The following is a 21,837-nucleotide window of genomic DNA, read 5'->3' as shown; positions in this document are numbered from 1 at the left end:
GGGGATATATGTAGAAGGCTCAAAACGCCACTGCTCCTGGGCTTGCGCGCTAGGTTCCGGGTATGTTTAATCCTGGACATGTTTTAGTTTAAAAGACATCCGTTATAAAATGGTCTGGTCCCCAGTCCTGGTTCCTGGTTTATACTTGCCCTTTCACAAAATCGAGACCCTGGACCTTGGTTTTCACTTGTTTATTCAAAAACATCATCTCCTGCTTTTCGGAATCCCATTCTGTTGCCCACATCGGACCCTGGTTTCTTTTTGTCACTGACTTCTTTTCTTTTGCAAAATACCAGACACCGTCTTTCTTTACTCCGTGGTTGTTTCACAACAGGAGACTGTGGTTCTTGGCTCCACCTGGTCTCCACTCCAGCCCCAGGTTCCTGGCTCCTAGCGCCGTTTCGCAAAAAGCAGCTTTTTCTGGTTACGACTGGGTCTTTTGCGATGACCAGAGCCTACTTTCTCGTTTCCATAGCTTTGTTACAAACACGACAGCCTGGTTCCCGGTTATCATGGGCTGGTCCTGACGCACCAGCTCAGGTTACCACAAAGGTTAGCATTGAACAGATACATCATCTGAATTGAGAAACACCGCGGACTTTGTTCTTAGAAATTTGCTTGTGCTATGCATTCATATATGTGTAGACATATATATATATATATATATATATATATATATATATATATATATATACATCTATATCATAGGACCCAGGGCTACGCGACAACGCCTATAAAGCAGAAAACGCTACTTTAATTGAATTTAGCCACCAGCCCTTCGAAGCAGTAACCTTGTGCACCCATACATTGCTTCCAACGATTCTGCCACACTTGTAACGCCTCTCGTGATGTGCCATTAGTATGTCAAGCACCGCCTGAGCTTGGACTCTATCTTAAGAAATCACAGGGAACCAAATCTGGATAGCCGGACATGTGGAAAGCGACGGTAGTGCCGCGACGATGGTGTGTGATGGTGGAGTATCGCACGTTTTGGGCACACTGTTGGCAGGCGAGTTATGCTGGATTACCTGTCACACCGTGTGCTCCGACGCTGCCATGTTAGGGCGACGGACGTGCGGCACATGGCATGTTTTCCCTAGGGAAGCCTGGTTCAGTGCGTGACCAAGAACGTGCTTCCGCCTTTATGACATTTGCGGACTTGCACATCGTGAATTCGTCCCCCAGGATCAGGCGGTCAACAAGCTCTTCTGCACGGCTTTCAGGCATCTGGCAAAAACATTTGGCACAGACGATGTGACCTGCGGCGCGATGACGTTTGAGTGTGTTGCTATGACAACGCGACCTCTGACAAAGCGTCGAAAGAGTGCGAAGCTTTTGGGCCATGCCACCACCATCGCCCCTCCCCGCCGGCTCTACCCACCAGGTTCGGCTCACTAAGATATCTTGTTCTTCCTCCAGAAAAAGCTAAAGCTCACACAAGATCAGGGTCACCGGTCAGGGTCACAGGTCACATGGCCACCTTCTGACACCGTAGAGGAGATCCGGTGCGGCTTGCAAATGGTGCTCGATGCGCCTGAAGAACGAGGCTTTCTGTGAGCGTGCCAGGCGTGGCGAAAGCGTTGGAAGCGAAGCATCGCTGCACAAGGTAGCTGCTTCGAAAAGGTTGGCGGCCAAATGTGAACTAGGTACGCCTTCTGCTTTTTTCAGACGCAAGCAAGGTCCTGGTTCTAGCTAGTTCCTTTGACTCCGTACTGGGTCTTGGTTCTTGCTGAATCCTCGGTGTTGGGTCTTGGCTAGTGTTGCCCCCCGTGCTGGTCGGCCCGGGCCGTGAACCGAGGGCTAGCGGGGAGTCGTTGGTCAGGCCTCGCTGCGAGCGGGCATTAATGCGTCGTTTCGTGCGAGCCGTTGCGTTCTTGTTACTAGAGATGCTGATCAGAGGGGGTGAAGACGGAACACTCGGCATGATTCCAAGTTGAATTTTTGTTCTTGTTGGGTTTCTGGTTATGTTCCAGACTGGACCTTGGATCTTACTGGGTCTTATTGGACCCACAGCTCAGTCTGTAGATTGGTTCTCGCCGTGTCTTTGTGCGAATTACCGGCTGGATCCTGCTCTTTGCTGGTTGTCTTGGCACGATACAATCCTGTATCCTGGCTCTTGCCGGACATCTGGACAAACTTAAGTTAAACTTGACAACTCATTGACTGTCATGGCATAATGAGCCTAACAACAGCAACTTTGTGATAAGGTTGACAGGTAGCCGAGTGGTTATCCACTTTATGCAGCCGAGGCGACTTATGATAGTCGTCTCAGCCCCATGACAAACCAACATTGATAACCCACAGTACGTTAGACACTACACCTATTAGCGCTTGTGGTGTTTGCAACACGCTCGTAGCGCGTAGGCTGCTGCGAATGGAACTACGTTTTGGCCCCAAGCAAAGTCCTAGTCCCACTCGTCGCAAGGGCGGGTACCACTCCCTCTCCCCCAATAGGAAATCCTGGCTGCGCTCCTGCCGCGGAGGAGACCCCGATCCAGGGAACTCTACAGCACAGAATCTACCCCCACGGAAGAAGGCCTTCCAGAACCAAAATGTGCATTAGTGACTGAATGAATGCAGGCGAGAGGCCGGGAAGACCTCTTGACAGCGTTTGCGTGGCGAGTTTCAGCGACACAGTTTGTTCGTCAGCTGCGCTGATAAAGCAGTGTTCTTTCGGTGTAAACGGCGGGAAATTTAAGCCAGTACGTAACATTATTTTTTAAGACGCCTTTCTTGAGGGCCTATATTCTTGTTAAATGGACGTCGCTTAGAAGTCAAACATTAATATATCATCGGCTATACCTTGTCATGCATTGTCATATGTCGTTTGCCATGTCGTTTACACATTGTCATAGTATACATTGTCAGACAAATATTTTGAACGATTAGCTCATGATTTGACGCCAGTATAGCCAAAAAGAGATTTTTGCCAGTAAAGGACAAAACTCGCATTTTCCACCACTTGAATCGATTCAGACTGAGGTTTATCAGACAGTGTTTGACACCTGAAGAGACTCGTGGCTCAGCCCGAGTCGAGCAGACGGAGCCGACCGGTGGGATAGTCGGGCGCGACGGACACGTGCCGACCCAAATGGCACGCCCTCGCGCCCTTTGGCCGGACTGACATAACGTGGTGCTCAATCAACACGGCCACGAATGCTGGTCGTGGTTAGCACTCACCCACGCCAACGCCGCCGTCAGATCCTGCTGACTTTTCAACTTGGTTGGTTCGATGAATGCCAAACGTTTTGGCGCTGTCAGAAGGTAGAGGTGAAACAGCTTGCCGTGTTTTCGAATTTGGAGTTTGAAAAATGCATCGCAGTCAAGGTGGAAGTTTGGGTGTTGCATTAGGTTAAACCCGCCAAAAATACCACTTCACATCGTTATGAAGTGGCTGTCGAGAGATTTGTCACGACCAAGGGCTGGGTGTCACCATAAACCTTATCTGGTGTAAGGCCCCCTCCACCAGACGAGGTGTTCAACAACGCCAGGAACTTGCAGGAGCTACATCATAGTGACTGCATTCCGGTATGCATTCACACCATCGCTAGAACTCTACATATGCCAGTTTCCTCTGTCTGGCGTGCCATCCGGAGGTAGCTGCGTTGATATCCATAAAACCCATCCCCTTCCCCCGTATCCGTACAAACCCCACCCCAAACCCTCATATCTGTACACGGCCCCCCTCCCCGACCCCAAACTTCCATGTCTGTATCCCCTCCATCACAAACCCCCATATCTGTACATCCCCATCCCAAACTCCCATATCTCTACACCTCACCCTAAACCCACATATCTGTGTACCCTTACCCTAAACCCCTACATCTGCACACCCCACCCTAAATCCCCGTATCCGCACACCCCACCCCACCTTCACACGGCCGTCCAGTTGGCCAGGCGGCAAGAGTCCTCTCGGCTGAACTGGACTCCGTGTAATCCTCGTGTTCAAGCTGACTGGTGTGTGCCAAGTGACAAAAACACGCCGTACTGTGCTGCCGTCGTCGAGGAGAGCGCGCCACTCCACTCGCTCAGAAGGGCTAGGGAACGACCATGCATGACTGGCCGCAGCCGTGGGCGTGCTGTGGCCCCGGATCGGACCGACAGCCACGACCTCACAGCGCTTGTTTGAACAGAAGTTTGAACAGAACGGAACAGCAGCGGACACGGTGACTACGGACATATCTGTGAGTGTGGACATATCGTGAAAACACTGATGTGACACGGACCAAACTTTAATGCAGGGATACTGACAAGCAGCGACTTCAGATGCGCGGCGCTTTTTGGACTTTTCGATTTTTAATGCGCATACAAAGAGTTGCTAAGCGCCCACATCAGAAAATGATAGATTGAAACAACGGAAGTAAAGAAAATACCAGTTTTTTAAGCCAGTTTAATGAGTAACATCTATGTTTTCCAAGCGTTACTCGGTTTAAAATGCGCGTCAGCGTAGTGATATATTTAGCGGAGTTTTCTGTGTAGATCGTTAGTCCATCCAACTTTGCATAAAATTGCTGCCGCCATACGTTTAAAACCCGGGGAAAATGGATAACCGAGCTGAAGAGCTCTCTGCTGCACCTCCAGAGCCCTCTGCTGAAGCTGCCCGGCAGGCGAGGGGCTTCGCGACTGGCCGGCGGTGACAAAACGTAATGGCCACTAGCTTCAGCTGTATTTTACCCCAGAAGCTGTCTGGTGGGCTGTTTAAACTAAACTACTTTTGACTTAAACTGTGCTATGCTCATTGTCTTGAGTCCTGATCACAGCACGGTCTTGCCTCGGTGGGTCACCTGCTGATAGATTCATTCAAATTTGCTAGCATAAATAGGTCAGCAGCAGCGCTTTGGGCTCCACCTCGTTGAGCTGTCTGCAACGCCAGAACTTACAAAACTATAGAGTGTTCCCAACACCGGTACTTAAAACGTGGGAAGACGCCGGGTGGCGGGATGAGGACGGGGAGGAGTACTATAGTTCCCAAGGCATCTTATGCTTATAGCATGTGGCTGTAAGCTAACTTTGCCAGCACAGTTTGTGTTGCCTCGCGCTGGGAGTTACTTTGGTACGAACCGCTCCGACCTCTCTCCGCCACCAGCGACGAGGCGGCGAACTACGACAAGCAGCCTGTCGAGGTGGCGCCACGGTCGCCGCCGTCAGGCTGGGCCGGGACCGCGACAGGGATAAAACCGGACCCGTGGCTGAACAATGCTTGAAAAAATGCGTTGATCAGAATTCATTCGATTCACATGAACTTCCGGTGAGTGACTCAGTCTCATTCGACTAGAAAGGGACTGAAGTGATGCATTAGAGCCTGGCACAGGAACGAGGCAAGTAGTACCTGTTAGGGACACGTGGCACTTCATTTGGTATGAACACCCAAATCATAGCAACGATCGCCCCACCGTTCAATGCGACCATTCGTTGGGACAGTCGACGTCATGAGGGCGCACGCGTCAGTGACGGCACCGAGCCACCCGGCTCCCAGACCCATCCAGGGGTGCACCGAGCCACCCGACTCCCAGACCCGTCCGAGGACGTCACCGAGCCACCCTGGCCATATCGAAGACCATTCGATGCAGTTCACAGCCCAGCCCTTCTTAGGATCCAAACCCCTCTAATTTCTGAGCTACACGCCCACGAATATGTGCAAATGATTTCGGTGTGACGGTTTCAAGGTAACCCCGGCATCCACGCGCCATTCAAATCATGGCATTCCATTAGCCATGCGACGACCCAGAGTCATCAGCCATGGAGCGACCAAGTGTCGTTATTCATGCGGCCATTGTGTCAGGCATGTGCCTGCCTAAGCGCCTGACTAGGTACCTTCCCCTTCCTTTCTACCCGGGTACTTCGTGACGCCATTACCCAACGCATCGCGACGTACGTGAATGGAGCTGGCCAAGAGGCATAGTATCTGGATGATGATACTAGCCATATAGCTTAAGTTTATGTGCAGGTACAACCACCACATGCATTAGTCAAGAAGACTAAGATTAAAAGCCGGAAAACCAGGTGAAGCTTTTGCTGGCGTGGATTTCACAAAATTAGTTGAAGCATTTGTCTGATAATGACGCGGATAGACATCTTGGTATCAGTCCGCATTATTTACAAGCTAAGGGAAAATCACCCTAATCAGTGACGATGGGCGTGTATGTCATCAAAATGATTTCAGGATAAGCGATTTTCAGCATGGCTCGGAGCGGCACAGACGAGAGAGCTTACGTGCCTACAGAGAGCTTTATTAAAGTGGAGTAGAGTAAGGAGATACGTCAGAACTATCCACAGTTTCTCTTCATGAAGCTGGTCACAGACCTCTGTTCGTTGTTGAAAGTAACGGGTTTTTTTCTCAACCGTGCGCAAGAATGAGGCATGCCTTTAGAGTTGATGGTCGGTTTCATTAGTCGTTTCACTGCCCTTTAAGCATCTGAAGCGAGAGCTGGTTGACATTTACAGATACACATGCTTGTAAGAAGCCCACGGACACGCGTGTTTAAAGTTCCCTATGGCTTTGCGTTTCATGAGTTGGCATCAAACTGCAAGCCATTTAATAGCACGCAGCAAGCAGCATATTCTCGGATACTCCCGCTCGCTCGTGCCTACACAACCCCACAAGCCTCGTGTCGTGTCACTGGGCCTTACGACGCACTCAGCCACTGATACTATATGGCGTCGCCTACCTCTCATCCCGGCAGGGAGGACGGGCGCCGCGGGGAATCGAACCCGTACCTCTGATTTCCCAGACGCGCAGTGGTTAGCGCAGACGCGTTAACCACTGCCCCCCCCCCCCCCCCCCGCAAGCCTCGTGTGTCGGAGCCGATGCACAAAGGTTTCAGGAGGCATCAACCGAGACCTCGCTCTGATGTTGCGGCTGGATGATCATGAGATGAAGTAATGCGGCATTCTGGCGACCATGGCCGTCAACAACCATAAGCGCCGCTGCGGAAAAACGAGGCATTGCCACAGAGCGCAGTCGTCACAGTGCACGGAGCCGTACAGCGCAAAGTACCAGCGGGACCACACCCGCTCTTTCGCCGCACTACCGACGAAGCGTGGCGCAGTTACGCGCCAGGCTCCACACCAGCGAACAGATTGGCCCATGCCGCCTTTGATAATCCAGTGAGCTGAAATGACCATTAATATAAAACATTAATCTTGGCGGCGAGACTTGGGAAACTCCAATCTCACGGCGCACCGGGCGTTTTTCGAGCAATAAATACCTCCCAGGTGTTCTAATGTACGGCCCTCGCTGCGCTTAAAGGCACCTCTAATGATTCAATGAATTCGTGGATCGAATGTAAGCTCACGTCCCACTGCCATCACGACGGTTGCCCAGGTACCACCGAATGTGCGTACTTGCGACCGTGTATCATTCAACACGTTTTATCACTAAACTTCAGTTTGTTATCAGCACAACAACATGTTGAGCACAGCTCAAAATTCTGCACAACTTAAAACTCATTTTAGCGCGTCACAGGCACGCAAAGTGGCTCAAAATAGCATAGCATGCTTTCAATTTCCACTTATTTTCTCTCACTTATTTTCACTTGCCTATATCAACTCATAAACGTTGGTAATATTTTCATGCATGCTAATGCACGTAAGAATTCGATGAAAGGAAGTCACGTGCCCTGGTGCTGCCCCTCTCCGTCATTGCGCCACTGCAACTAAAAGTATGCATCTCGATAACCACGAGGTTCGCTGCCATGTTAGAGGAGCAGCACCACCATCGCCATGCGTCGCGAAAACCCTCTGTTATGAGCCCAACGAACACCTTATAAGTTTTATTCAATTTGAAACGGTTGCCAAAGCGATGCTTTTCACAAATATCTGATATTGGAGTTGGCTCACAACTGTCTCATAAAAGCCTTTCACCGGTGGTGAGCTTAAGATGTCATCAAGATAAACACAACGGGACCACCAGGGACATTTTCCATTGTCACGTGATTAGTTCTGCGAATGGATGGGCACAGCCCGTCGCTCCATTAATCAGTTACGAGAAAAACCTTTCTTAGTAACGGAGTAACGGTCCCGTTACGTAAGAGATGCAACGGACCGAGCAACTTCCATTAACTTCGTGGCCTGTTGCGTCGCTGTAGTTAAGCTTGTCGCCATATTATCTCATTGCTCGCTTACTTTTGCTTTCGAGACATGGATATAAGGGAGTAGTGATACCGATGAAAGGAAAATAGGACCCTTCGTTGACGAGTTACGTGCGTCTTACTTCAACAAACAGCTAGGTATGACCTGTGCTTATTTGCTTGCCTCGCTAAGCGACGGAGCCAGCTCCTTAAAATGGCATGAAGATGCCTATTGGGTCATACGGGCTACTTGCGTTTGCTATTTATGAATAGATTCAACGGCGTTCATAGGATGCCTTGGACGATTCAACCTCTAGCTGCCGTGATACCTGACACCTGGGACACGGGTGCGATGTGCTGACTACCAGGGACATATGTGCGCCATGGAAAGCAAACTTCACCTGTAAGATAGCTCTTCGTGCAGCAACATGGGATAGATCGTCCACGACCTTCAACGACCTTGACGGAAGCGGTCGGTTACCACTCGCCCATTCCCCTCCCTCTTTATGTGCGTTTGCGGCTTGGAGATGGTTGCTGCAAAGGTCTGAAAAACTCCAACTTTGTTTATTCCCAGAAACAGCCGTAAGCTCATGCAAATAGCTTTTATTCGAACTTGAGTTAAACGGCACCACAAAGCTTACCGATTTCATGACACAAAGTCATGCGTAGAAAATGATCAGATACACCAAAACAGTAAGTTAAGTGATCTAGAGGCATCACTTAAGACATTCCGTTGTTTATCACGAGTTTAAGTTTATTATCAGCGACTGCCGAACTTCCTAATCTTGCTCTCCAAATTTCCTCTATGGCTTTATAGTTTTGTTGCGCGTTCTTAAGCCTTCTAGTAAACGGTCCTTGCTACCACTGCAAATGTTAGATCTTCCCCATTTGCTTGTTCTCCCGCCGTCGGTGCTGCTCGCTCCGCTCAACAATAGACGCATTATACAAGCCCGTTGATCACGACCTCTGCAAACTATTGTTTTTCTCCTTTATAAAATTTGACCCGAGCCTTTTGAGTGACTGGATTTGTGGGATCAGAGCTCAAGCTAGTCCACTATTGCCGTCCCTGGACCTCCATGCCCCAGCGGTCCATCTGGAGGCCTTCTGACATGATTTGGCGGATGTCCAATCACTGATGGATACCATTGTCGCTGGTCAATCATCCAACTTGACGTCATTTGTTCTCATAAATGCAAAGCGATCGTTATAAAAAACTTGTGATTTTCAGTTTGCAATAGATGGAGAGGTTACCTCACCTTCAAGGCGCGTTAAATTTCTTTGTATTATGGTAGACTTGATTCTTTCGCGTGGGAACCATATCGTCAAAATCGTTTACAGATGCGATGACATTCGTGTCATCTCATATATGATCTCAGACACTACTTTACGTCTGATATTCTCAAAATTATTATTGAGACCTACCTTCTCTCACAAATATCATACTGTTTATGCGTATGGGGTGACGTGGTCAAGTGCAATGTGTAAGGCTCCCATTCGCAGATACCGTGTTCATGTCTCATAACCACTACCATTCAAGGAGTACATTCTGAATCTCGTGAGGCAGCGTAGGAAAACTGTTAACAGCGGTGATAACGAGACATACCACCGGATCAATACACAGGTGAAACGAACCATGCGAAGGGACGCGTGTGACTCATGCCGAGCGGGTGACCAGCCGCCTGTCTCTGCGCTGTACCGCCAGCTGCAGCCAGCAATAGTTCCCAAACACGGACCACCCACGCAACCCGAAAACCTGGCACCGGACCAGCTGAATTCCTGCATCACTTAATGGGAACAGAGATGGAGAGACACGGTCATCCCTCAGTTTCTCCGGTCCAGTCGGGAAGAACTGAAAGTGTTTCTTTCACGCGCCAACAGGGAGGCTCAACCCTGTAACTCTGCAAGAGCTGCGACAGATATTATTATATATGTTGAACGAAGACCATGGCGTGGAGGGCGATATTCGTGCCAAAATTTTAAGGCTTCGTTTGTGCGACATCGAAGTTATCTTGCCTCAGATCACACTAGTTTTTTACAGAAGCGGTAACCTTCAGCAGGAAGCTTGCCATAGTTGTGTGCACCCGTTTGCAAGGACGATCCATCTAAAGCTTCACAATTTCTGTCAGTTACCAACGTCCCAGCCTATTGTAAAATAGGCGAGAAACTGGCTCATCATCAGCTCACCTCATAGCTCACACACCATCATGTTTTCAGTTCTGACCACGCGGCTTCATAGGAAATCACTCAATTTGCACGGCGATTTCATCGACTTCATCGGCGCTCTGATGAGGTGTTGCGGGGCGCGGACCGATCAGAGGTTGACTTTGATCGACTTGGGTCGCTGTTTTGACAAAGTGCACCGCTCGATATTAATAGCGAAAGCTGCGACAGCTCCAAACATCTACAGACTGGATCCAAAGTTTCCTGTAGAGTCTCGCACAGCGTGTGAGGGTGCATCTGACGCTGTCAAAACCGCAGAGCATCACCATTGGCACATTCCGATGGCCTTGTCTCGGGCCATTGCTGTACAACATCCTAAGTAACGACATCACGTGCTTCATCACGGCCTACCTAAACGGCTTGCGTGTCACTACAGTCTGGTTCCCTGGCGAGGCACAGCTGGCCATTTACAGGCTCTCACGTCAGATGAGCGCAGATGTAGCTGTCACTACATTCTGGTTCCCTGGCGAGGCACAGCTGGGTGTCTTTGTGGGTCCCATGTACCTGCAGTTTGTTTGCACACATCTTCGTGTGTGTACGCGGAGTTTGGCACGTTCTTTTTTTTGGCAATTGAGAACATTTATTGGATTCATCGTTGTTCTTTGTACGTGTTTCAAACTGTGGTGTTCTATAGTATCCTGTTTTACAGCTCAGTATCCTATAGTATCGTATTTTAAAGTATATTTGGAGTATCGCATTTTTAGTACTTTTGTAATCTGCTGTAACCAGCACGTGTTGTAACCAACCAAAGTTAGCGAACGTTGTAACGAGCAGAGTACCTGAAAAGCAGGCTGATGGATGGATTTCGAGCTAGCAAATACAAATACAACTACAAAGCTAGCCACAACATTTTCTAAGTGCATACGTCTAAAGTTATAGGGCCTGCTCTTGATGTATTCTCTATGTTCACCTTGTGCCATCTGCTTGCTCTTTTGCTGCACTAGCTCAGTGTTTGATCTGTAACATGTGCATCAATCCATCCGATACCTGCCAGAGTTCTGATGGCTTATTTAGGCCGCACATTGTAATGGTGCGGTGAGCAAAGACATTCCATGAATAATCCACAAGTTTACCCTCCCGGTTGGGACTTAGAGGTTAACCGCAGTGCCATCTCTCCTCCTTCTCAAAACAAAGTTAAATCTTTCGCCAGGCTTAATTCTAATTACACAGTCATGAAATATATACAAGAAAAGCCGATTATTCAACACGCCAAATCAATGTTGACAGCACTTCGGCTTGTGGAGGGGGGGGGGGGGGGCGTTTCTCACGTGGCTCATGCCACGTGGCACCGCTGCCGTCCTCGCTTCTGTAGTCGGCTCAGGCTCGACCTGTCGTCCGCCAGCTGGCAGCGCCCGTGGACCTGCTCCGAACACACATGGCTGGGAGAGCCGCTCGACGCACTGGAGCACTCAACCGGCAGCCATTCACCAGGTAATGACCGTTCGGGGCCGGCCGCCGCAGTCGACAGTTCCCCTACTTGTGTGTTTGTATGGTTCGAAAACGCGCCGCGTTCTGAACGCGGGCGGCGGTAGGATGCGCGGCGCACATTCAGATGGTGAACGCGCTCTGTCCGCGCCGATGAACTTTGCTACATGCCCACACTCACATTTGGAAGGCTTGGATGTTTATGAGAGTGGCTGGTAGCTTTTGCACACAGCGATGTAGAGTGCAAATGAAAACACTACTCGCACAATTGACTCACTGTATATTTGTCATCTCATTGTTGTCCAGAGTTTACAAGCACTTCACGATAGTTGCGGTCGCCAATACGCCCGGAAGAAATGACCGATCATTTTGATTACGGAGCGCGAAACTGGCGGGATGCTCACGAGAAACAAATAGACGAACACACGCACGAGACAATCCAAGCTGAGAATGCAAGTTCGAAGCTCCTCTCCTGCGTAAGCCAACCAAGCAAGGGTGCTGAACACGCAAGAGGAAGAGTGCAGAGTATGCTTAAACGGCTACATGTCGGAAAGGTGCTACGCTGTACACTGGCACTAAGCGCCATTTGTAACGATATGTCAGGTATTTCGTATTGACTGCTGTTGCTAGAGCACTTTCTTCCTTTACTTCCGTGCGTCCGTGCCATCATTCATTCGCAGATCTCACACCAAAAGCCATCGCCAGCACACGGACCATCAACCACGAAACAGTCCAGGTTGCGTTCGAACGGCTTTAATCTTGAACGCTCCCCTGGAGAGACAACCTTGACACAAGACACGCCATGAACTGACTCGTGGACCCGAAACAGTATGCAACTTGTCATCTCGTAATTAAATATTAATCCATCGCTACCATAACTTACACTGAGTAACGCAATCGGAAAGCAGCATCTTGTGCTCGTTTAAGACAGAAGCGTTTAACGCGGTGATTGGACGTAAAACACGAGCTTTACAAGAATGAACTTCAACACTGAGCACAAGTCGATCCGGATGGCGGCCAAATGTCAGATTTTGCAGCCCAGCGTTCAGGAATGTCCCATCCAACGAAGAGCAACAGCTGTTAGATAATTTCCACTACGGCAAATACCGTCCCTTTGTGTTGGCGGCTACAGCGCATGCACGTCAGCAGACGAGCCAGCCGTGAAATAAGGCTCCTACATATTTGAACAAACACACTTTCCAGGTTTCACGAATAAAAATAGCTGAGCTTTATCGAAAACCACTCGCCGTTCCTTTTCGGTAGCGAGTTTTCTCCAATGACAGTGCCTGGCAACCCATACCAAAGCCAATACAAGCACGATGCAGCAGCGATGATGCTAGGATTTCATGAGGCTTGGGATTTCATTTTGGGATTTCACGAGGCTTTTCGCGATGGACTCTTCTTGACGATATTTTCTGTTGTTTATGTCCCGGGTTAAAACTATACCTGCCTGCCTACGGCTACCTCACAGTGAAAGCCACGGGGACGGACTTAAACGTGAACACATCGCACATCACTTTCGTCATCATGACGCCTTTCCGTTTGTTGCGGCGTCCAGAAGGCGCTGCATATCGCCAACAACGTTCCCAACGGCAGGCAATGAGGGCGACACGACACACCGACAGTTCCACTCAGCCCCCCTGACCAATGCCGTCACACATCCGACCGACATAAACACGATGATACACTCACTGGCAGTTGCCACAGTCTGTACCCACGCGCAACCGGACTTAGCGCACGCTCCCGACAACGTCACAGATATCCACCGATGTCGCACCTCTCCGCTGCCGTCGCCCATCTCCAGTGACGTCGCACCTGCCCGCTGACGTCACAGGCAGCTGGCGCCCGGGGCGGCGGCTCAGTTGATGACGCCGATGACGCAGCAGGCGAGCCGGGCGCCGGCGTGGCCGGTGGTCTTGCTGTCGCTCTCGTTGCCGAGACCGAGGTCGTCCTCGCCGGCGTGGATCACGATCGCCCGGCCGAGGATGTTGGCGTCGCCGGCGAACTGACGGCGCAACGGCGTGACGTCACAACAGGAAACGGTCCACAGCAGTGTGACGTCACACACGAGAGGCAAGCGACACGTGACGTGGTGGCGTGAGACGTGCGAATGGAGCGTTGTGCGAGAGCAGTGTTCACGGTCCGCCTGGGCCACGGAAGCTTCAGGCGGTGGGTGAACATGGACACCGCATCGTAAAAACGCAGGGACCGCATCCGGGGACGTAAGCCTGCGGCCGCAGCTCACCACTTTACTGCCGTGTTTCCAAGCCATGTGCATTCGCCCGCACTTTCCATACGTCCAAAATTGGCGTGCATTTCGCCGGGCGCGCCTGTGTGTGTCCGTGTGCACAAGATGGAGACACTTCCCAAAAACTCATGGTTTCAATGGATTTTTTCCTAGAATGTTTGCACCCGGGCATCCAAAAACGAGGGCATCAGGACGAAAGGAAGCGCAGTGTAAACGCTGGCGCGTGATTGCGCACGTGCGCGGATAGAGCGCGTCTCCAGGCGGGCGAATCCGCCCGAGTCATCAGACTAGGAAGGTGTCGGGCGACGATGTCGCTGTACGATGCCGACACCGCTGGCCGACACCCCACAGCGTGACGCGCCAATGTTTGAAGGCTAGGACAGCGTATCAGCCATCAGCGACCATCACGACGCGGTGACGCCCCGAATACCGGACGCAGCTATAGACCACGCCAGAACGTTGCAGGTTGGAGCTCCGAAACAATTCGCTACCGCCATTCCGCAAACCTCTGGAGCGCCTTCGGCCGAAAACAAGGCATACCAGGCAGGTGGGATGTCTGCGCCAGCCTTACAGCGTCATGGTTGCCAGAGGATGTGTGAGAAGTGCTGTTTGGACAGGTGCTGGCGGGAGAGTGCCAACCCAGCTGTGTAAAGCTTTTGTAACCACTCCTCAAAACTTTGTCTCTTGAGACGACATTGGCAGAGGCCCTTCACAAAACGTGGAAGACGAAGTGTCGTTGAGATGGCCCAGTCACGTGGCGTTGCAGCAGGTCATAAATGTCTCTCTGGCACTCGGACCCTCCGTCTTCCATTCCCACTCGGACCCCTCCGTCTTCCATTCCCACTCGGACCCCTCCGTCTTCCATTCCCACGCAGCCGTGACCAAGTGGCGCCTGCTCTCGCATTTAAGCCGTTTCAAAGCCTCCCGCATCTTGAGTGTTATGGCGGGGATGACCCCCAGGCTGGCCAGCTGGGACGCGGCACAGGGACGGCAGCTGCGCAGGTCAGCAGGTCAGCGGCCGCCGCGGGGCGAGGTCACGCGACCCCCACGGCGCCTGCCGCGGGCTGTGGTCACGTGGAGTGACGAAGCTCACGGCCAAACGGGAGCGGCCGTGGAGTGTATTCGTGCCACTGGCGGGTACACAGCGCAGTGTACCGTGCCATTTAAGAAATAGTTCCAACTGTGGTTCGAGCGTCTTCAGTTGAACGCACTCTCCCGCGAGGATTCCTACAGCTGAGTGGCGTGAGGCAGCCGTCAATTTGCGTGACAGCTCAGCAGAATGGAAAAGCATAGAGTTTACCATTTCTCTAACTACAGTGTGAAAGGATAACCTGGACTTTCCTCTAGGCTGGGGCCCTTTGAACTATCACGTGCCGCGCCACAAATGAGGCCTGGCCACAATCAATAGCCGCCAGGTCTTTTAACACGCATCCCGCGTGTCTTATCTTATCACTCCGCATCACACGCGAACCGGACCACACGGCACGGCCGCGCGAGACGTGCCCCCTGTGACCCAGAAAGCTCGCAGTGACGCACAGGTCTGACGGAGTGGGGCTAACACAACCGTCGGGCTTGCATTAGGCGACCATCGCAGACCACTGTCCTACCACCCGTAAAAAGTAGAAACCGCTCCACTGTCCACAGGCCAGGACAGTGGTGTCAACAAAAGCCCATCAAGGTCTGAGTTTTCTGGGACGCTTCTTACCGGACGGCGGATAACCAAGGACGTCTGGAACACACGCATCAATAAGAGCGTGATCCGAAGACGAGGAGAACGGGCCTAACAGATGCCCGAGGCTGTGTCCGTAACCTCCATTAGCGGTGTGCGTGTTATTAACCTTTGTTCTAGTGGCCCTGGTGGTTAGCAATGAGGAAGAAAATCGGTGAGTTCAGCAGGCGACTCAACCGGTGCCCAGAACTCTCTTTGACACCTGCGTGAGTGTTGTCCCGCTCTCGCTCTCGCTCTCGCTCTCACTCCCACTCATGCTCACACTCTATTTCGACATCTAAGGGTGACATGTGTAATGGACATTCGATATATTGTCTGCTTGGGCTGAGCCATCGGCTTTGCTGTGATCATAACCGGGGTAATGACCTCTCGCCTTGATCACTGGTGATCTCGCATATTGACCTTGACTGACAAAACTCACCTTGACCCTGTGAACTCTGAAAGGAGAGGTGACCTCTCCTTTGACAACGACTGCTGACCCCTCGGTTTGACCCTGACTGACGCCTCACCTTGATGACGCTGTCCTTGATGTTGACGTTAGCCAGCTGGCTCGAGTCAGCCACGATGTTACCCAGGTCACCCACATGACGCTCAGAGGCGTCCGGAGCTCCGTGCGTCTTGGCTGAAACACGCAGACAGCACAGGTCACCTTCGAAACACACGACCAGCATAGGTCAGCTCCGGAACACACGGCCAGCACAGGTCAGCTCCGGAACACACGGCCAGCACAGGTCAGCTCCGGAACACACGGCCAGCACAGGTCAACTCCGGAACACACGGCCAGCACAGGTCAGCTCCGGAACACACGGCCAGCACAGGCCAGTTCTGGAGCACATAACCAGCACAGGTCACCTCCGGAACACACGGCCAGCACAGGTCAGCTCCGGAACACACGGCCAGCACAGGCCAGTTCTGGAGCACACAACCAGCACAGGTCATCTCCGGAACACACGGCCAGCACAGGTCAGCTCCGGAACACACGGCCAGCACAGGCCAGTTCTGGAGCACACAACCAGCACAGGTCATCTCCGGAACACACGGCCAGCATAGGTCGGCTCCGAAGGCATGAGCCAGTCTGCTTTTCATGACATGAATTGTCAGGATCCAGCCCGGTCCAATTCAGCAATTTCAATATCCATTCTCTCGCAAATCAGCCTTTTTCGAAAATCATAATTTGATTCAATGCGAACCACCGATGCAAAATATTTCCCACATATGATTACACTACACTGACATACTTCTCCCAGTGTATCAAATTTCAAGTGTTATGGATGTGGCCGCGTTCGTCTTTAAGTTTATAAAACACATTCTGGAAGTGTAACTTCTTCAGCATGCACCAAGTTGTTCATGTTAGCAAAACTTAAGTCCAGTTCAATCCTTACGCATTTCGTTTGGGAATGTCCCTATCCAATTCGAACCCAAAATTTACCCCCAAATTAAAAAATCCACAAATCAACCCCAAACCTCTGACCGATCCGTGAGGACCTCTTAAGGTTGGATCAATTCTTTTAGCCCGGGGCGCCGGTCCGGGTCGATATTTTTATTTAAAATAATTCTGTTCTGATGCTTGTCTGTGCACTAGAAACACAAATCCATGTTTTCTGCCATGTTGGTATATCCGCTTGAAACGAAAGTACACAATGAACGTATTAGTGTATTGACTAGGACCGGCTGGTGCCAAGGTGAGGCCATGGCGCCGTGCCCGTACCGGCCCCAGCCCAAACGTCTGGGTGCCAGCTCCGACCGGTGACGCTTCGCCGCCACCAGCTGGAAAATGTTTTGCAAGGTGCTCAAAGCAGGCAAACATTCCCAGCTGCCAGCATCTAGCCGCATGCGGTCTGGATTCTGGTACCGATAGCCGGATTCTGGTACAGGCCGTGCTTATTTAGTACCAAATGCTACGCCACCACGGACGCCGAGCCATTGTGGCTGTTTCGAGACAAGTTAGGGATATAGTTCATTCATTCGGCGGTATAGCGGTCAAAAAGCCATTCGGTGGCTGTATGAACAACGTATGCCATGCAGGTATTACCACATGGGAATGGCGGGATGACGTTGCACACTGTGGTAGAAAGTCATAACGGCAGAAGTTCTGCCAAAATTTTCAGACAACCCAGAGTTCATATCGCAATTGAGTGCATCCTAACAAACGCCTGCTTCGCGTGCCGATCGGCAGGCTGAAAGGAACGGGGCCTGGTAGGAGTGCCCCGGCGCACCCAGCCCCCGCCCCCTCCCCTTCTCTTCCGACCTTGCTGCACTGGCGGACATACGAGCCGCTCCTGACGGCACTCTGACTCAGCCCCGGCGCACCCACCTCCCCGTCTCCGGCCTCGCTGTACCGGAGAAGCCACACCTCTGACCCTCCCCCCCCCCCCAACGGCATGCCCCGCCCACTCCCCTCTGCCGACGGCCTGTGCACCGGAGGAGCTGGCGCCAGCGGTCGGCCGGAGCGGCATGCGGCGTCGTCGGGCGCCACTCACCGAACGGGTTGAAGTGTCCCTTGGCGGCGCGGCATCCGTCATCAGTGCTGCCCACCTGGTGCACGTGGAAACCGTGCTTGCCAGCACTAAGACCTGCAACAGCCACAAGACCAGTGTAATGCAGGGCCCAGGGGTGATGGCATGCGACCAGAATTGAGGATGCAACAATCCTCCGTCATGCCGGAAGTTCAGGGCCCGGCATGATGGGGGCCGCTGGTGATTCTGGAAGAATTTCTCCGAATGCATGGAGAACAGAGGACGGTTCTATATATGAGGACGCGGAGCAGCTCTCTCAAAATGCCTCTGTCGGACCGGATACACGCGCGGCAACCACACGAAAGAAAACACCACAGATGGCGCCACAGGCCAACGCGACGCCAGCAGATATGACGTCACGGAGCCCGGCAGTTTCCAGCAGCGATCAATTCGTTAGCGCCGGACGCTTGGCGACAGACAACCCTTCCGGACGGTGTCCACGGCGGCCGATTGGCCCGCGCAGAGGCCAGTCATTCGTAAGCGCCGCTGAGAACTTCACACTTCGTTAGTGACTTGAACGAGCTACTTGGAGTCAGGAGGGACCTGCAAGACTGGGCCTCGAGAGTCTCGTGGGGCGACAGTGATCACTGTGATCAATGGTTCCCCGCTGTGGCGTGATGGATGAGTTAATGTGCCCCACGGTCACAGAATCGGTCGTTATACGTTGATTCCCCCGCTGCTACGACAATTTCTCCTCGGCGGGCGCCGTGCCCTCGCCAAATTCACACACTGGCGAATGCCTTCTACCTCCTCACGGCCAATTTTGCGGCTAGTACGGTTAGAAGTGAAGGAAGGTCGGGACAGCTGCGATAAGGGAGATCGGTAGCGGTGACAGGGAAGGAAGGAAGGGACAGGGAAGGAATGGTGACAAGAGGAGGGGTGGTGGCAGAAGGGCACGCAAGCATGAGCGTACGAAAAAGCGACACAGCGACACAGATTGTTGAAAAGAAAAGCACCACCTGACCACAAGGTATGATCCCCGATCTTAAGCTCGTGATTCATTTAAATACAAGAACGCCTTAAGAGATGTCAACTGAAACCACGCCCAGAAAGACACGGACAGGCACAAAAGGCGGCCCCGGGAAGGGAGAGACAAGTGGCATACGGTGGAGTCTGGAGAATACAGTGCGGCCAACGGAAAAAGGTGGAGCGGTATCCGGGCCGGTGGTGTAGGGAAGCACACGGCAGTGGGCACCGACAGCCTGCCCCCGTCGCCAGTCTAGACGACGTCCGTACCGGAGACGGCGCCGGTGACCATGATGCTGTCGTCCATCCGCTGGAAGGTGATTGTGCCGCTGACGCTGTTACCCGCGCCTGCCTCCTGCAGCACGCACTGCGCCTTCGACGGGATCATCGTGGGTACGTCCTGCCGACAGAGGGGTCACACGGTCAAATTGCGTCGCAAAGGTCGACACTGGTCGCAGTTACGGAGGCCAAACCTGACAACGGACGGAGAGCGTGGTGCGGGGAGGGGGAGGGAGGGAAAATCAGCCGAGCTCCACATGTCAAGTCTTTTCTTTCACCTCAGTTAACCCAACGACAAAAAACGACGGCAGAGAACTCCCCGATGACCGTCTTAAACCAGCCCTAATCTTAACAAAAATACTCATCTGAAAACTTCTGCTGACCACACGGCCCACCCCTGCACCATCAGTAGCGATGAAAGCTGAGGTACGGGAGCACGGGCAGGGAGAGCAACCGCCGCACACGCTTTGGATCATTTGATTTTAACTCCATGGTGTGACATGAACCAGGCATGAACGGCAACTGCTTCGATCATCTAAGGACACCCGACGCCGCCGCTGGCACTGCACCCAAGATGCTGAGCAGCACATATTACAGCCCAGCAAGCTAATCCCTGCCTCAATATCCTAACACCAGGCTTTATGTCTTCAAGAGCGTATTCAAGAGGTTTATCAAAAGGTCAGGCCCGCGCGGTACACGCGGCCACATTATCGAGGTGCCGACGGCCGCTGACTGTATCGCAAGAGCTCTACAGCTCTACAGCGGACGGATAAAGTTGATTGGGAGCCCGTAAAACTGTCAGACAGGCGGACGCCGGTGTCAGCGGCTGGACATTCGGTGGCGGGAAGGCCTTTGCAATGCCGACGCGGCTATCAGCAATGACAGGTCGGTCACATCGGATACACCGTAATCAAACACCTTGTTGAAATAAACCTGGATTTAGGTAAATTGCACTCATTTACCACCAAAAATTGCCAAAGGGAAAACATTGGACAACAGCATTGCTCTGAGTTATCTGCTTCCGTGTCATGTAACAGCTGTTTCCTTTTCGTTTGATCAATGCCAACCGCATGCATAATGTAGTTCAGCCAGTCAGCGTTGCTTGTCCAGTTGGAACTGTCAGGGTTCTGTCATCATCCTTACAGGCGTGACAGGTGATGTGGCTGAACACCCGTCAACGAACACCCGGAAATTTACTTCCGAACTTTTCCAGTCGCCTTTCATCGCAACAATGCCAGTAAACTGCGGGCCTGGACGGTCGTCCTGAGTGCAGGACATACAGTCCGGCGGAGAATCGCCCTCACACAATCCGACGCACGCGTGTACCGTCTACACACGGTCCGGTGCACACGTATATCCTCTACACACACGGTCCGGTGCACGCACACGTCCTCCACTGCGCCGCCAAGAGCGGCTGTGGGTCAAGACATGGATGACTGAGTGGCACGTGACGACGGCGGATGCCAGCGCTGTGAGCGCTCTTCCGTCTCGCGCAGCTGGACGGACGCGATGGAGTGGAGCAACAGCAGTCATTACTCCGCCTGAAGCGGGGGCAGGGGAGGGGACGGGGGACTACCAGGAACGCTTCAGCGTCGCGGAAAGGACGAGTCCGTGGCGAAGTCGGCGCGACGCAGCCGCGGCGACTGCCGGTCGGGCGACGCCTCTGCCGCCGCAGCCGCGCAAGTCGGCCCCTGATCAGCCCTCCGCGGCGAAGAACCGCCGAGTCCGACGTGCCTAGCACGTAATATTCTTGCGTCAAGTCTGCACCACTGACACTCGCAGGGCCGCCGCGCCACATATGCCACGAGCACGAGCAGCGCGCCGCGCGCGGTCCAACCGGGGTGGGGACGGACTCGGGCGCTTTGCGACACAGGCGTGGCGGTAACCACGGTGGTGTCAGTGGGAAGCGGTCGCGAAACAGTTTACGTAAACAGGTCAAACAGATATTGGGCCGACCGTCGGCGGCGCGTGCGTCTGACATGCGTGGATTCTCGAAGATTGTATCGCGCATTGGGTACTGGTATTAGTGAAGTCTACCACGGAAATACGTGATTAGGAAATACATTCATAGCGTTTCGCTAGGCTCACGTGAACTTAACCTAAGGAATTTGTATGAAATATTTAAAGCGCACAGGCCATTGCACATTTGTTTTAAAGAGTGTACTAACGCAAAAGCAATACGCATTTTGGCCCTCGCTATTATATACTATAAGTATATACTTTAAGTATAGCTCGGCTCGCTGAAGCTGAAGCTCGACGCCTCATGCTAAATTTTGTGGCTAATAGCGACCCAATAAGGTACTGCACATGAGTGCCCGATTTCATTTAAGACGTCCGTGACTTTAAGGGGTTTTGTGCACTGACATTTTGACGACTTCTTGGATT

The 21,837-nt window shown here is 52.2% G+C and overlaps 1 protein-coding gene across 1 annotated transcript in view; it reads right to left on the bottom strand.

The window, feature by feature from the left end:
• Positions 1-11,977: 11,977 nt before the first annotated feature.
• LOC119095867 (superoxide dismutase [Cu-Zn]) overlaps positions 11,978-21,837 on the bottom strand; it is a 28,125-nt gene continuing 18,265 nt past the window's right edge. The window contains exons 2-5 of the mRNA XM_037218729.1: positions 19,444-19,573; positions 18,172-18,264; positions 16,201-16,313; positions 11,978-13,719 (exon numbers count right to left, since the gene is read on the bottom strand). Coding sequence (XP_037074624.1) covers positions 13,573-13,719; positions 16,201-16,313; positions 18,172-18,264; positions 19,444-19,573 — 483 coding nt within the window. The 3' untranslated portion in view covers positions 11,978-13,572. The remainder of the gene's footprint in view (positions 13,720-16,200; positions 16,314-18,171; positions 18,265-19,443; positions 19,574-21,837) is intronic.

This window comes from Pollicipes pollicipes, unplaced genomic scaffold (genome assembly GCF_011947565.3).
Source record: "Pollicipes pollicipes isolate AB1234 unplaced genomic scaffold, Ppol_2.1 Scaffold_4219;HRSCAF=4965_pilon_pilon_pilon, whole genome shotgun sequence".
NCBI lineage: Eukaryota > Metazoa > Arthropoda > Thecostraca > Pollicipedomorpha > Pollicipedidae > Pollicipes > Pollicipes pollicipes.
Note: the sequence above shows the minus strand (reverse complement) of the source record. Positions and strands in the feature narration are given on the sequence as shown.